Source organism: Balaenoptera borealis (assembly GCF_965194805.1).
Source record: "Balaenoptera borealis genome assembly, chromosome: 9".
NCBI classification, from domain to species: domain Eukaryota; kingdom Metazoa; phylum Chordata; class Mammalia; order Artiodactyla; family Balaenopteridae; genus Balaenoptera; species Balaenoptera borealis.
The window spans coordinates 34,648,444-34,661,925 of record NC_138873.1 but is presented as its reverse complement, the minus strand read 5'-3'; the positions used below and the strand labels follow the sequence as shown (position 1 = coordinate 34,661,925).

At 33.0% G+C, this 13,482-nt stretch overlaps 1 protein-coding gene across 6 annotated transcripts in view; it reads right to left on the bottom strand.

The window, feature by feature from the left end:
- The window catches only part of PTPRK (protein tyrosine phosphatase receptor type K), a 546,316-nt gene that overhangs the window by 36,963 nt on the left and 495,871 nt on the right, over positions 1-13,482 (bottom strand). For 4 of the 6 annotated variants that reach the window (XM_082406089.1, XM_082406090.1, XM_082406087.1 and 1 more), the window contains exon 14: positions 5,873-6,011. In XM_082406089.1, coding sequence (XP_082262215.1) covers positions 5,873-6,011 — 139 coding nt within the window. The remainder of the gene's footprint in view (positions 1-5,872; positions 6,012-13,482) is intronic. The other 2 variants (XM_082406086.1, XM_082406088.1) reach the window with 1 other exon arrangement.

Sequence of the window (13,482 nt, the reverse complement as noted above, 5' to 3'; positions counted from 1 at the left end):
TAGCAACATGTTTTCTGCCTGTAATAACACTCATCACATTATTATTGTGAGTATGCTTTTAATTGTTTTCCCCACTGTATGTTCCATGAATGGAAGAACCGTCTGTATATCCCTAGCACTTAGAGCAGTGTCTGGCATATAGCAAACACTCAATAAATACTTGTTGAATGGATGAATTAGGTCTGGTATGTGCTTGGCACTTGTCATTTGTTAACTCAATTAATTCTCAGATCAATGAACTGAAAAAGGCATGAGAATTCTAATTGTATAGATGAGCTCACTCAGGCTCAGACAAGTTAAATAACTTGCCCAAGGTTATTAATCTAATAAGCAGTAAAGAATGACCTGGTTCCAAGGCCTAAGCCCTTATACTATATCCAGTTACTCACTTTTTTTTTTAATTGCCACATTACCAAGTGTACTGTAATATGAAGCATCCACTGCTCTAGGAGTTAAACATTAGTTGTTATAAATTTGAGAATAATATCAATGTAGCGCAAATGTTTTGCCATTTTAAAGTTTAAGAAATAACTTCCAATCTTTGTTTCTTGGATAAGAAGAAAGGATGAATTCATTCCTCAAAAAATTTGAGAGATTGAAGTGGATAAAAATAAGACAACTTGAAATTTGGATGAAAAATAATGTAAAAAATTTGAAGATGAATAGTTCAAGGCAAGTGGAAAAGATGTTTAAATTTTGAGGCTTTATTTAAAACATATAATTTAAACATATTTTATGATTGAGGAAAAATAAGAAGTAATGAACTTGTCAAACGCATGACAGGCAAAAGTTTTCATGGCACTGAAGGACTTTTCAGATTCACAAACCTTTGTTAGTCGACAAATTATGGGTGAACATATATAACCTTTGTTAATATCTGCCAACTGTACACTATCACCTTGGTTCTTATACCTTAATCCTCACAACAACCCTGTGAGGTAGGCTTTAATTCAGGTTATTACAAAAGAAATAAAAATCAGCATTAGAGTTAAGTGTTTTGATCAAGAACTGACAGTTTACCATGATGATGCCAATGAATTTTAGTTCAAAGATCACACCTGGTTTTCTTTTAAGTTTTACTATATTTTATTTCTAGTTTTATTTTAAAAATGTCTAATTCATAGTAGCTTCACTACATCTATTTAAGCAGGTTTTAAAAACATAGGTCTGCAGCATTTTTTCTAATTATGATTGATAATGCCAGTAACCCTAAGTATTACAATGACAGTATCAAAACCCACCACATAGTCTAGAATATAGAAATGCTACCTATCAACTAAAAAGGCAATCCCATTCTAACATTATAGATAAATGGATGGCTAATGGTAAGCTTATTGATGTTCTCATAATTAAACATTTACTGATTCCTGCATGTTTGATGCTTTGTCTCTCTCTGAACAACCAGCATATATAATGTACACTTCAGGACAGTTAAGCAAATCATTTTGCAACTCCTTGAGTTTGACAGATGTGCAAATGACTTTCATTATCAAAGCAGCCAACAGCATAAACTTCTGCAGGTGGATTTATGGGTGGGCTATAAAGAGGAAAAGTGCTCCATCATTGTATGAAATGGTACATTTAATTACCTTTGGCTTCATCAAACATGATTTAACAAGGACATTATGATTCATCACAATAAGCTAGGAGCACTGCTACTTTACACCTGCTTATTTTAGCAGATTTTAAGAAGCCAAATGTTTATAATATTTAAAATGTTGGCAGAATTCTGTTATAGTCATTGAGACTCTTAGCAAAATTTTTAGTAAAGCTAGCTTAAATTTACCTAGTGAAATAAATATTGTGGGATATATGCCCCAAAAGTACTTAATCACCATCTTTAAGTCTCAAAATTTGGTGGATCAAATATTGATCAAGCACTGACCAAGAAAACTTTGTTGTATCATTCCTTTGGATTGGATGAATACCCTGGAATTTAAGGTAATAAACTGAAAATGATTAGTGAAATAGAGTGGACAATACTCGCCTTCGTCATCCAAAGTAGCATTTCATACCTAAGCACAGGAAGAGCTAAAACTTTGGAGGACAAAAGGAGATATGTGACACCTAGGTGTGTTTTGTGTAGGTTGACAGGTTTTCTTTTTTTTTTTTGGTCTTGGTTTTACAAAATCATTGTCCTATTTAAGTCATAATAAACAAACTCAAAATTTCTTCTCTAAAAAGAATTTTTTATTTCTTTGTCACCGCAACATTATGCTTTTAGCAGACCAAAAGGTGTTCTGAAGTTATAACCCATCCTGGATTCCTGGAAATGTGGAGAGAGATGTTATCACAGTAAGACCTGACCTGATTCACATTCTGTGAAGGCATTTTGAATGTTCTTCTATGAATACATCACTTGGCTCATTTTGTCAAACATAAGTGTTATGTAAAGATAGGTATTAGTGAATTACAAACCCTATCTCTACTTTACCAGATAGTGAGACATCATATTGATAAGGTACAGGTTTGACTTAAGTAAATAAATGATGCTTTAGGCTGTAGACTATGGCTACTTATGGAAAATTGTAAATAAAAATTAAAAGTAGCTGAACATACAGAAATACAATATCCCTTTTTAAAAAGATTAACAAAATAGGTTAATAGGTAAACTTTATAGTTTTAGAATCCAGGAAAAAAAAATTTTTTGAAATGTCACCAAAATTGCAAACATTCTGTTTTTTGGTTTGGGTTTTATTTATGTATTTTTTTGAAAAGGGATACTGCATCTTTAACACATGTAAAGTCATATATCACCCATTTTCTACTTACAGGTAGTAGGAGTAAGAATAGTAGCTCCTCCTGGCAAGCAAATCACAGACAGTGGAAAAAGAGAAGCAATGGTGAATGAAAAGCGTGACTCTGTCACATTCAATAAAGCAGAAAAATGTGCGTTAAAAAATAAAATAAAATAAAATAAAATTCATGTTTTTTTGGTTTGTATTTCAATTTGCTCATGCATTGGTTAGATATCTTTTGCCATGCAATTAAACAGATATGCAATAGAAAATAAAATATAAAATACATAATTTGGAAAAAATAACATGCTGACTTTTTTATAGCCAAAAAAATTGAAAAATTAAATGGATTGTGTATTTTCAACATGCAGTTAAGCATAATATCATCCATTACCATCTAAATGTCATGACAGATGGAACAGCTGTGTATAGAACTTCTACACTAAATTGACTATTTTTTTTTAGATACAAAACATAAAGATCTATTAGGTTAATATAGAATATGTGCAGAATGACACCTAAATTTCTATAAATAAGTCATTATATCTTATTAATACACAGGTACATACATATATTATGTGAATATACATATGCACCATACACTATATATGCACAAAGATATTTATTTCTACAGTAGATGTATGTGACCATGATATCACACACAAACATTTACTGTACTGAAGCATAATTTCAAATTTACATTTGGAATTATTAATGTATTCATGCTGCAAATTTAAAATAATACATAACCAATGAAAAAATGGCATACATTTGGAAATAATTCAACAGTGATTAAATTAAAATGACATTGCGTTTTGAAAGATGCAATATCCCTTTTCTTAGCCTAAAAACTTACTTTAGATATACCCTTAGCTGTAGAATTTTACTAAATTAAATTCCAAACCATTTCTTTATACAACAACCAAAAATACACAGATTTTTTTTTTCAACATGAGAAATATACCTACGTATACTATTCCCAGTGAGGGATAAAGTTTTGAGAAACTTAACAATTTCCCACAAAAATAAAGATCCTAAGGGGCTAAAATAATTTGCTTTTCCATTATTTTTATTATAAATTTGTGTATTAGTATGTAATGTAGGGAAACTACATTATATACTAAAATTGTTAACTTTGATACTAACCAATACTGTTATATATCTATGCTTTTGTGTATGTATAATAAACATATTTGTGATTGTCATACACAATATATGTGTGACACACTACATACAACTAAAAGTCATTACAAAGTTTCTTAGGTAAGTAAGGGATTCTTAGTTATATTATACACTAGAAGGTAATATATCTAAACATGTAACTTCATCTATCTATAGAATTGCAACTTTTCTAGTCCTAGAGGTAGTGATGAGGAAGAGAAACAAAAGCCCTAGCATACTTTCTAGTAGAAGACAATCAATTAAAGCATAATTATGAAAACTCAAACATTAAACATTTTAATAGAAAGGCTCATTTATCCAACCATTTAAAATATGAACCAGAAAAAGAATTTGATGCATTAGGCAATTTTAGAGAGCTGTCAGAGCATTTTACCCACACACAAAAAATCACGCTTAGAGATTGTTTTGGTGTACTTTAGAAAATTTATGTTTCAGTTTTTTTTAAAACAGACGGCCACAGATAAGAAATTTTATAATGATAAGTAAGTGTTTTCAAATAATTAACCAATAAAATCAGTAAGTTTAACCCAATTCTAACTGAGTGAAGACATAACCAGAGGCCATTTTTATGTTTTCATATCCAATCTGAAGTGGCTGAGATAATTTTAACTCTAAAGCAAAGTTTAATTAACTCTCTAAACTGTTTAGTTTAACTCTCCAAATATAAATTTAAACTAAATGGAAACATAAGATCTGAAAGTTATATTCAAAGATTTTATTGATCTTGATTGGCAAATTTGTGTTAGTAAAATACTTAAATCTTCCTGTCTCAAATATGATGTATTTTCCAACCACAGAGGTAGACAACAGCAAAAAGAGAAAGCACTATTGGGGAAAGCACGTATGTAGCTAATTTAACACAAAACACTACAATGCATACCTAATGTTTCTAATGCAGATGTGTCTTCTCCAACATATATATCTCCAGGGGATAATTGTAAAGAGGCAATACATTAAAATAAACTCTCATGGAATCATTAAACATGTAGTATGAGTCTTATCTATATTATTAATGATTTATTTTGAGTACAAAAATAACAATCAAAATAGTACATTATATGATTTAATATAATGTAAGCAACATCTTTTATTATAGTCAATATAATTAATGAATGACAAACACTTCTATACACCAAAGTATTTTAGGACTATACTCTGTAAAGATTTGTTTTTAAATCCTTCCAAATTTTAATATTATTTAAAACATACGATTGGAAAGATTGGAGAGTTGTATTAATATCTAAAACAATGCCTTACAGATAATGACACCTTATGGAATAGGAAAAAGTTCAAGTTATAAAAACTGTATTCTTTGAAATGTTTTCTGGTAGAAGTATACCTTAATCTCCCAAATAGAATTCAATTTAAATTCCTGTAGGTCTTAATATCTTCATATAATTCCAGAAGATGGCGATATTGGTTGATATAGTATAAAAGACTAATGCTCAATTAAAAAGAATTGACTCTTCATATTAAAGTGCTGAAATATTTAGTCAGTGAATATAAATATACAATTTTGTAAAATAATGCCCATATTCTTCTTATCTTATTTGTAGCCAACATTCAGAAAAACAGGGTAAGAGTACAAAATAATTCATAGACCATAACCCAAATATCATAATAAACTCTTATTTTGCCATTCGCAATACATAATGCTTCAAAACGTAAGATACGTTAATAACTCAAGCGTTCGAGGAATTTAAATTCATACATTAATTTCAAGGTTAAATTGACAAAAAGTATATTTTATATCCAAAATTAAACTGCAAATAACCAATAAGAATTTATTTGCAAAGCATAAGAAATAGACCCAGATGCTGGCAACATTGTTAAAATTCAATTCTTGTTGTTTGTTCTAATTTAAAAACACTCAGGGAAACAAAAAAAGTGCTTCAAAACTAGTGACAGTGACATATGGTAAGTGAGTGGGACAGAACAAAATCAGGTCTTACCTCTTTTTTACAATTAATATGACAACTAGGAGCAAAAGGATGAACACCAAAATCCCAGCACTAATTCCTGCTATTTTCACCACTCTGTCTGTCTGCTTGGCTGGGTCTGGAATCACTTCTGGTTCTTCCGTTGCTGCTGCTAAATGAATCAAAAAAATAAGTTACTGAAAGCAGCTAATTATCACAGAAAGGAAAATTATTCCCAGCTAAAGATTACTACAAAAAGACAATTTATTTTATTTGAATAAAGATAACTCGAAAATATAAATACAGTAGCATGCTAAACTCCAGCATGAGAGACTTAACGGTAAAGGGAAACTTTTTTTTTTTTAAGGGAAACTTTTGAAGAGAGATTTTGTTAACATAAAAAAATAAAAACTTAGAAATAACTATCAAAGGGAATGGTGAACTGTTTTTCTCCAAGTATCCTTAAAAGTAAGAACACAGGAGTTTTAGCAAATAGTACAGTGGAAAGAGACAGGGTCAAATTTAGAGATTCATTCTTTTATCACTTCATTCAATAATCACTTTTCCACTAAAATGCAAGGTGTTGTGCTTGGGCCTTTAAAGCAGTGTCAAGGGCATTTGTCTGGGACACAAAGGGTTAGGTTAAATAAATGCCTAGTCTAAGTGCTGGAGGTGTGAGTTTATGATGTGGTGGGATAGGGAGGGTGGGAGGGAGGGAGATGCAAGAGGGAAGAGATATGGGAACATATGTATATGTATAACTGATTCACTTTGTTATAAAGCAGAAACTAACACACCATTGTAAAGCAATTATACTCCAATAAAGATGTTAATAAATAAATATTTTTAAAAAAAAGATTTGAAATAAACAGTTGGTTTGGAGGAAGACAAGAATAAGCAAAGGAAAACAGATTCATTAAGGAATATTTCACATTCTCTTAACAAATAAAAGCCAGGTAATAAACTTGGGAAACAGAACTTTGAGAAGATGAAAAATTTTTTTTTTAATTCTTTGTAATCGCCTCACTTTCTTTCTTTCTCAAAGCCACCACCATCCTCCACATACATACACAATTAATATTATAAATCCTACTCAATTTACAAGCTCCAGTAACCCGTGGAAGACATCTTCTTTTTACCTCATTTGCCGTTAAAACTGGCAAGGAAAGCATTATTATCTACATTTTACAGATTAAAAAACCTGAGGCTTAGAGATATAGGACAGATTAGAAATTGCTCAAGAACAGAGACAAAAATCTAACATATCTTCTGTCTTCTAAAGCAGCATTTCTCAATGTTTCCAGATCCATGGCCCCTCTTGCTAAGAATCTGTGTGACAGAGGACAGGTGATTCTTAGAATTAGGCACATTTGGGAAACTGTCTTAAAGTAACCATCAGTGTCAAGAGATGATGGCTGAATGAACAAACAAAAGGATCCCTAAATCTAACCTCAGACCTTCCTAATGGATAATTTGATAATTCCCTTTTTAAATTACCCATTTTTCTACATACCAGTACTTTCTTCTTTAGCTTCTCTCTCTTGGCTTCTTTACCCCCAACCTCTGCTTTCACCCCCAGTTCTGCACATTTAAATATCCACTTCAGTTTTCCAACCAGCCACAGTTTCCTCCCAAAGGGGATGGACACAAGGTCATTAACTTTTAATTTTTCCAAGTAGGAAATTAAAAAGAACTAATATATCTAATACCAGTGTCATTTCATAAAATGGCGATTTAAAGGTAAACCAGTAGGAAACATAGTTTGAAGAAAAGTGTTAGGGAGAACACAGTTAACTTTGGAAAATAATTCACTATAACTGTCTTAATTTATCTATTTCAATTGGATAGGATAAAATCCCCATGGACCAGTATTTGGTAACTATAATTCTCAAGAAAGAAAAGCAAGCCTTCAGTTTGTTTCTTCTGGTAAGCAAGGGAGTTTTCCTTTCTGACTTGACACTTTCCATTACATCCAGGCTTCAGGGAATTTCCAATCTCAAATAGAGGTAGTTCAATGCTTACCACATTTCAAACTACATATTCTGTTTCAGTTCATCAAAACATGCATTAAATATAATGGAGATCTCTTCTTTCCCAAGAGCAACTTTAGAAATACATACGTATATCAGTGTGTGTGTATGTATAAATGTATGTGTGTATTTATGTATGTATACATATATATTCAATAAAAACAGGGGGAGTATATTTCAAAGTTGGATATAAAGCTAAAAAGAATATACTTATTGTTTGTAATTCTCAAATTGGATTGGTTTGACACAGTTACTGCTTGAAATAGGGAGACAATGATGTAGAAATCTCTAGAAAAAACTTTAGGGCATGCAACGAATCATCATTATTCACTATTTAAAGCTTACGCTCATAAGTTTCTGTGTTACATGCGGCTTTCAAAGGGCAAGGATAATGATCCCTTTGTGATTTTCTGACTTAACTCACAGAATTAAACTTTCTGAAAGTCTTTGTAAGATTATTTCTTGTTCAGTGAGGTAAATATATTTTTAATATAACATTTTAATTCAATTAAACACATGCTATTATAGAATAACTTTACAAAGATATTATGCTGTAAGTAGCATATGTTATATTTCATAAGAATCTTCAGAACTGCTAAGCTCCACCAGAAGCAGACAACCCTCACAATATACACAGGTGCAAAATGGACTATCATCACGAAGTACGAACATCCAGCCTTAATACTAACTGTGATTAATTATTATATAACAAAAGTGACATGTAGGTGATGGGTAAACAATTTCAAATACAGAAGATAAAGAATTTTTTAAAAGTCTCATTAAATAATATAGATCTGCTAATAAATTAATCTAAACATATTTCCAGAAAAGAAAAGCCAAATCTAAAAGTAAATTTCTGACCAAGGATACTGATAACCTTGCAGGTGTATTCAGGGTGCAAAGTAGTGAAACATTTATAATCTATTATGTAAAACAGTGTTACCACTATAAAGTCATAGAATATATGTACTTGTAAAACAATGGACTTCAATTAATATTTACCAAGTGGTTAAGAAAGAAAAAAACGCCAAGTTCATTCATTTGAGTTGGGTAAGATTGCTAGTTTGTCATGATTACAACTCTGGTGCAAAAGAGTTGTTCGTCAGTGCTTCAAATCATTATAAATCTTGAGCATTGAAGGCTAATCAAGTTCTCCAGGAACATATGATTTGGTGGTTGTTTTCCCTTGATTGTGAATCCTCCTCAAAGTCTTTAGCTATGAGTTATTATTATTATTACTAACAGCATTTTTATTAAATGTCTGTATAAATTTATTACATTAGATACCTTAATCACATGTATTTCTCCCAGTTCTTGCCCTGCTAAACCAAGGAACATAAATATCCTATTTAAAATCATTCAACCTTAGAAGATTCATTAATGGAAACACAAGCACTAGCCCCTAAGTGAGCATTTTCTATTTTCTTCAAAGAGAGCAAAAAGCTATTATAGTGACTGCACCCCTGAGCCCCGTTTATAATTTATGCACGTACACAAAGGCAATGTGGAGCACCTTTTTCAGAAATGCTTTCCTTTGCCATAAATCTTTACCTTTTTTATCTGCCAAAGAATATTCAAAGAATCCGCAGTGTTCTGAAGCCTAGAGCAGCATAATTTTTTGGACAGTGGGAAAAAAACTAAGGCAGTATTTTATTTTTATGGAGCAAATTTATGAGATGCATTTTTGGGGCAAAAATAATTAAAGCAACTTTATAAATTGTGTCCTTGCTCCCACTACTTAAAAAGAATTTACCTAAAAAATTTAGGTAAAAAATATACAAATACCTAAAAATACATAAATTTAATTAAAATTACACAATAGCTGCAATCATACAAATGCAATCCATCTTCATGATGGATATTAGAGATAGAAGCCTCTAAGTACAATATATTAGGTGATCTCACAGCGGCTTTAGAGACACCATCGTCCTGCAAATTCTGCATATTCTCCAGGTATTTCACTAATGCTTTCTTTTCTCTTCAGTTATAATTCTGAAAAATTGTTCACGCTCACTTTCCAATCATTACTTAAAATCCTATAATCAGGCTTATGTCTACCAATGCCACCAACCTACCATCACCACCATCTCTAATGACTTACTGGTTACTGAGTTCAATGTACAACTTTTCTTATTTCATGCAACCTCTTGATAGCATCTGACATTGCTATCCACTCTTTCTGTGAAACAGTCCTTTCCTAGGGCTTCCATTACTTGGCCATCTCCCAGTTTTCCTATGACTAGCTTTTTCTTTCCAGATCTCCTTTGTGAGTCCCTCCCAAGTTTCCCTTAAAACTGGGTGCTGCTTTGAGTTCCTCAGCGACAACTTGAACCTCTTGATACAGTTTTCCATACTTTCTGGCTTGGTAATTTCATCCACTTCTGTCACTTCAGTTGCCATCCATGCTGGTCACTCTCAAATCAATACACAGTAGTCCCCCCTTAACCAGTTTCACCTTCCATAGTTCCAGTGGTAAACTGTGGTCCAAAAATATTAAATGGAAAATTCCAGAAATAAACACTTCATAAGTTTTAACTTGCATACTGTTCTGAGTAGCATGATGAAATCTCGCACCATCCCAATCCTTCCCACCCAGGATCCCCAACCATCACATCATCTGCTCCTGACATCCAACTATCGACTTCGTCATGGCTCCATGATTCAGGATCACCTGAAGCAGATGATCCTACTTCTGATACATCGTTAGAAGGTCAATAGTAGCCTAACACTAGGACACAATGCTTATGTCATTTACCTCACTTCATCTCATCAGGTAGGCATTTTATCATCTCACATCACTGCAAGAAGAAGGGTACATACAATAAGATATTTTGAGAGAGAGAGATACCATATTCACATATCTCTAACTAAGGCCTCCAACCTGAACTCCTGACCCATATAGTCATCTGATTCTTGTTATATGTCTGCACCTCAATGTAGGAAAGTCACCTTCAACACACTATATCCAAATCTGAACTCATAATCTTACCCTCACACCGGTTCTTCCCCTAGTGTGTCACCTTTCAGAAAATGACACAACTTTCTACACAGTGTTCAAGCCAGAAACCTGAGCACCATTCTTGCATCCTCCTCTCCTTATCTCTAGGATTAACATATAATTTATCATCCAAACTGGAATGCTTTTGAAAGTAAAGGGGGATACTCTTAATAATTATGACAGGACAAAAGGCAAAAACTAGAATTGTCCTGGGCAAACTGGCATGTATGGTCACTTGACTTTTTTTCCTCATACAATTAGTTTCAAAGTACTACTACTTCCTAAATATCTCCTGTCTCTACTTTTTCCATCCCCACTGCTACTACCTTAACTCCGGTCAACATCATCCTTCACCCAGATTATACAGCTGCCACTGGTCTTATCTCCCTGACTGCATTCTCTAAGCCTAACCCACATCAAAACCAACATTGCAGCACATAGTCTTTCTAAGACTGTACCATGTCACTCCACTAATTAGAACCCTCCAACGGCTTCCCACTGCTGTTAAAATAAAGTTCATTAAAGCAGGGACCATGTTTATTTTGCTTACCATTGTACTTCCAGTAGGACCTGGAAAGGAGCAACAGTACAAAGTATTGGTTGAATAAATGAAAGAATAAAACTAAACCTGCCTATGGTTGATTGTAGTGGCATAAAGAAAATCTGTTGTCTTTTTTAAAAAACACAAGGATATATTTGACCAGACATATATATCTTGTTTTTTCGGGTGTTGGCATAAGACGAACTTGGTACATACATTTCTAAATTGTCTCTAGAAATTTCGACCCCTTCTGCTAGCCATTCCTTCACAAGGCTAACCTTTTCTACCATCTGCCACATCTACCACCAAACCCAAGTGCAGGGAAATTCCAGCATCATGCGAAGTACAGGAGATTTGATATCAGCAAGACTCTATTTTAATTCTGAGTTCCTTCTCTTATTTGCTGTGTGGCAATAGCAAGTTAGCATCTCTTAGAGTTAATATCTCATCAAAAAGTAAAAATAATAACAGTGCCTATGTTATATAGCTTTTAGAAATAGTAAGTGACATAATGACGGGAAATATTTTTTATAAACTGAAACACTTGTAGTGGAAAGCAGAAGTAGATGCTGCTGCCCTGGGTAGAGATGGCCTGGATGTTAGCCCTTTGGGTCCATCATATCAAAATTAAAAATTATGAATAGGGGAACTGACATTACTGAAAAAGTTTTAAAAAAATCTTAGCAGTCTATTGTATAAATATATAATGATGAGTTTTGTAAAGTGCATGTTATTAATTAAATAGTCTGCCGCAGTGGATGTCTAAGCCTTAAGGGCATCTTGAAGCATGCATTATTTAACTTAGGGATTCTTTGAAGTCACTTGCTTCATCATGTCATATGATCTTATGAAAATTGTCTTAGATTATTGAATAAAACACAGGGTCTATCAGAGTTTTATATTGGTGAAAAGGGAAAACAGCTATATGTCACATATTTTCTTTAAATAATAACTAGAATATAATTTTTGTTCTTATTTAATAAAGATATGGGTATTATCTGAAAATTTCTGATGTGGAAAATAACAGTGCAGAAGTCTATGGAGGCTTTAAACAACTATGAAATTAAAGTATAGATTAATATTACAAATATTTAAACTTAATTTCACACTGCTTAAGCAACTTTTTGTAGTCTTCGAGTCTCTAAATTTGTTTTTAAAACCATAGTTCAAAATGTTATATAAAATCCTGAAGAAATAATAGAAATACTTTTTGAAAAAGCAAAAGAAATAAGTATCACATTTCAGGAATGTACTTAAAAGTCAAAAACCATGTAAAATATTATTTTTTATTTCACGGTAATTTAATGAAGGGCAAATATTTAATTTTACGTATGGATTTTCCATTAAGTTTCCCCTTTCAATTTATTTAATTGGGTAAAGTAGAGACTTAGTGTGCTCTCTTACTTCTTAAACACAGTGGAGTCTGTCTACTAAGTTATCTCTGAAATCTGTCCTTAATTCTCCATTCCATCTTCTCACTGCCTCAGATCAAGACCCAGTCATCCTGCTTTTTCACTAAGCCTTTCTGCTTCCCATGTAGGCCTCCTCAGATTTATCCTCTCTATTGCCACCAAAAGGAGTTTTCTAAGATGTAAATGTGATTAAATGACTCCTTTAACTGCTTTCCATTCAAGAGGAATGGCAAAAGTTCTTGGTATGGCATATAAGGCCTTTCAATATGAGGCTCTAATCAACCTTTTCAATCTCATCTACTGACAATTACTTTAGGGCAGGGGCCGCCAGCCCACCCGGGCCGCCCAGCAGCAGGTGATCTGCGGGCGAGGGAGTGAAGCTTCAACTGCTGCTCCCCATTGCTTGCATTACCTCTTAAACCAACCCCTCACCCCACCCCGTCCGTGGAAAAATTGTATCCCACGAAACCAGTCCCTGGTGCCACAAAGGTTGGGGACCACTGCTTTAGGGTATCTTACAACCCGAATCAGTTAAAAGCATCAGCCATTCCCCAAATACTGAAATAATCCTCCATCTATTCCAGGGTTTGGCAAACTGTGCTCCCTTGGATTGCATCCAGCAGATTTTGACTGCAACTATTATATGATTGCAAATATTCCAC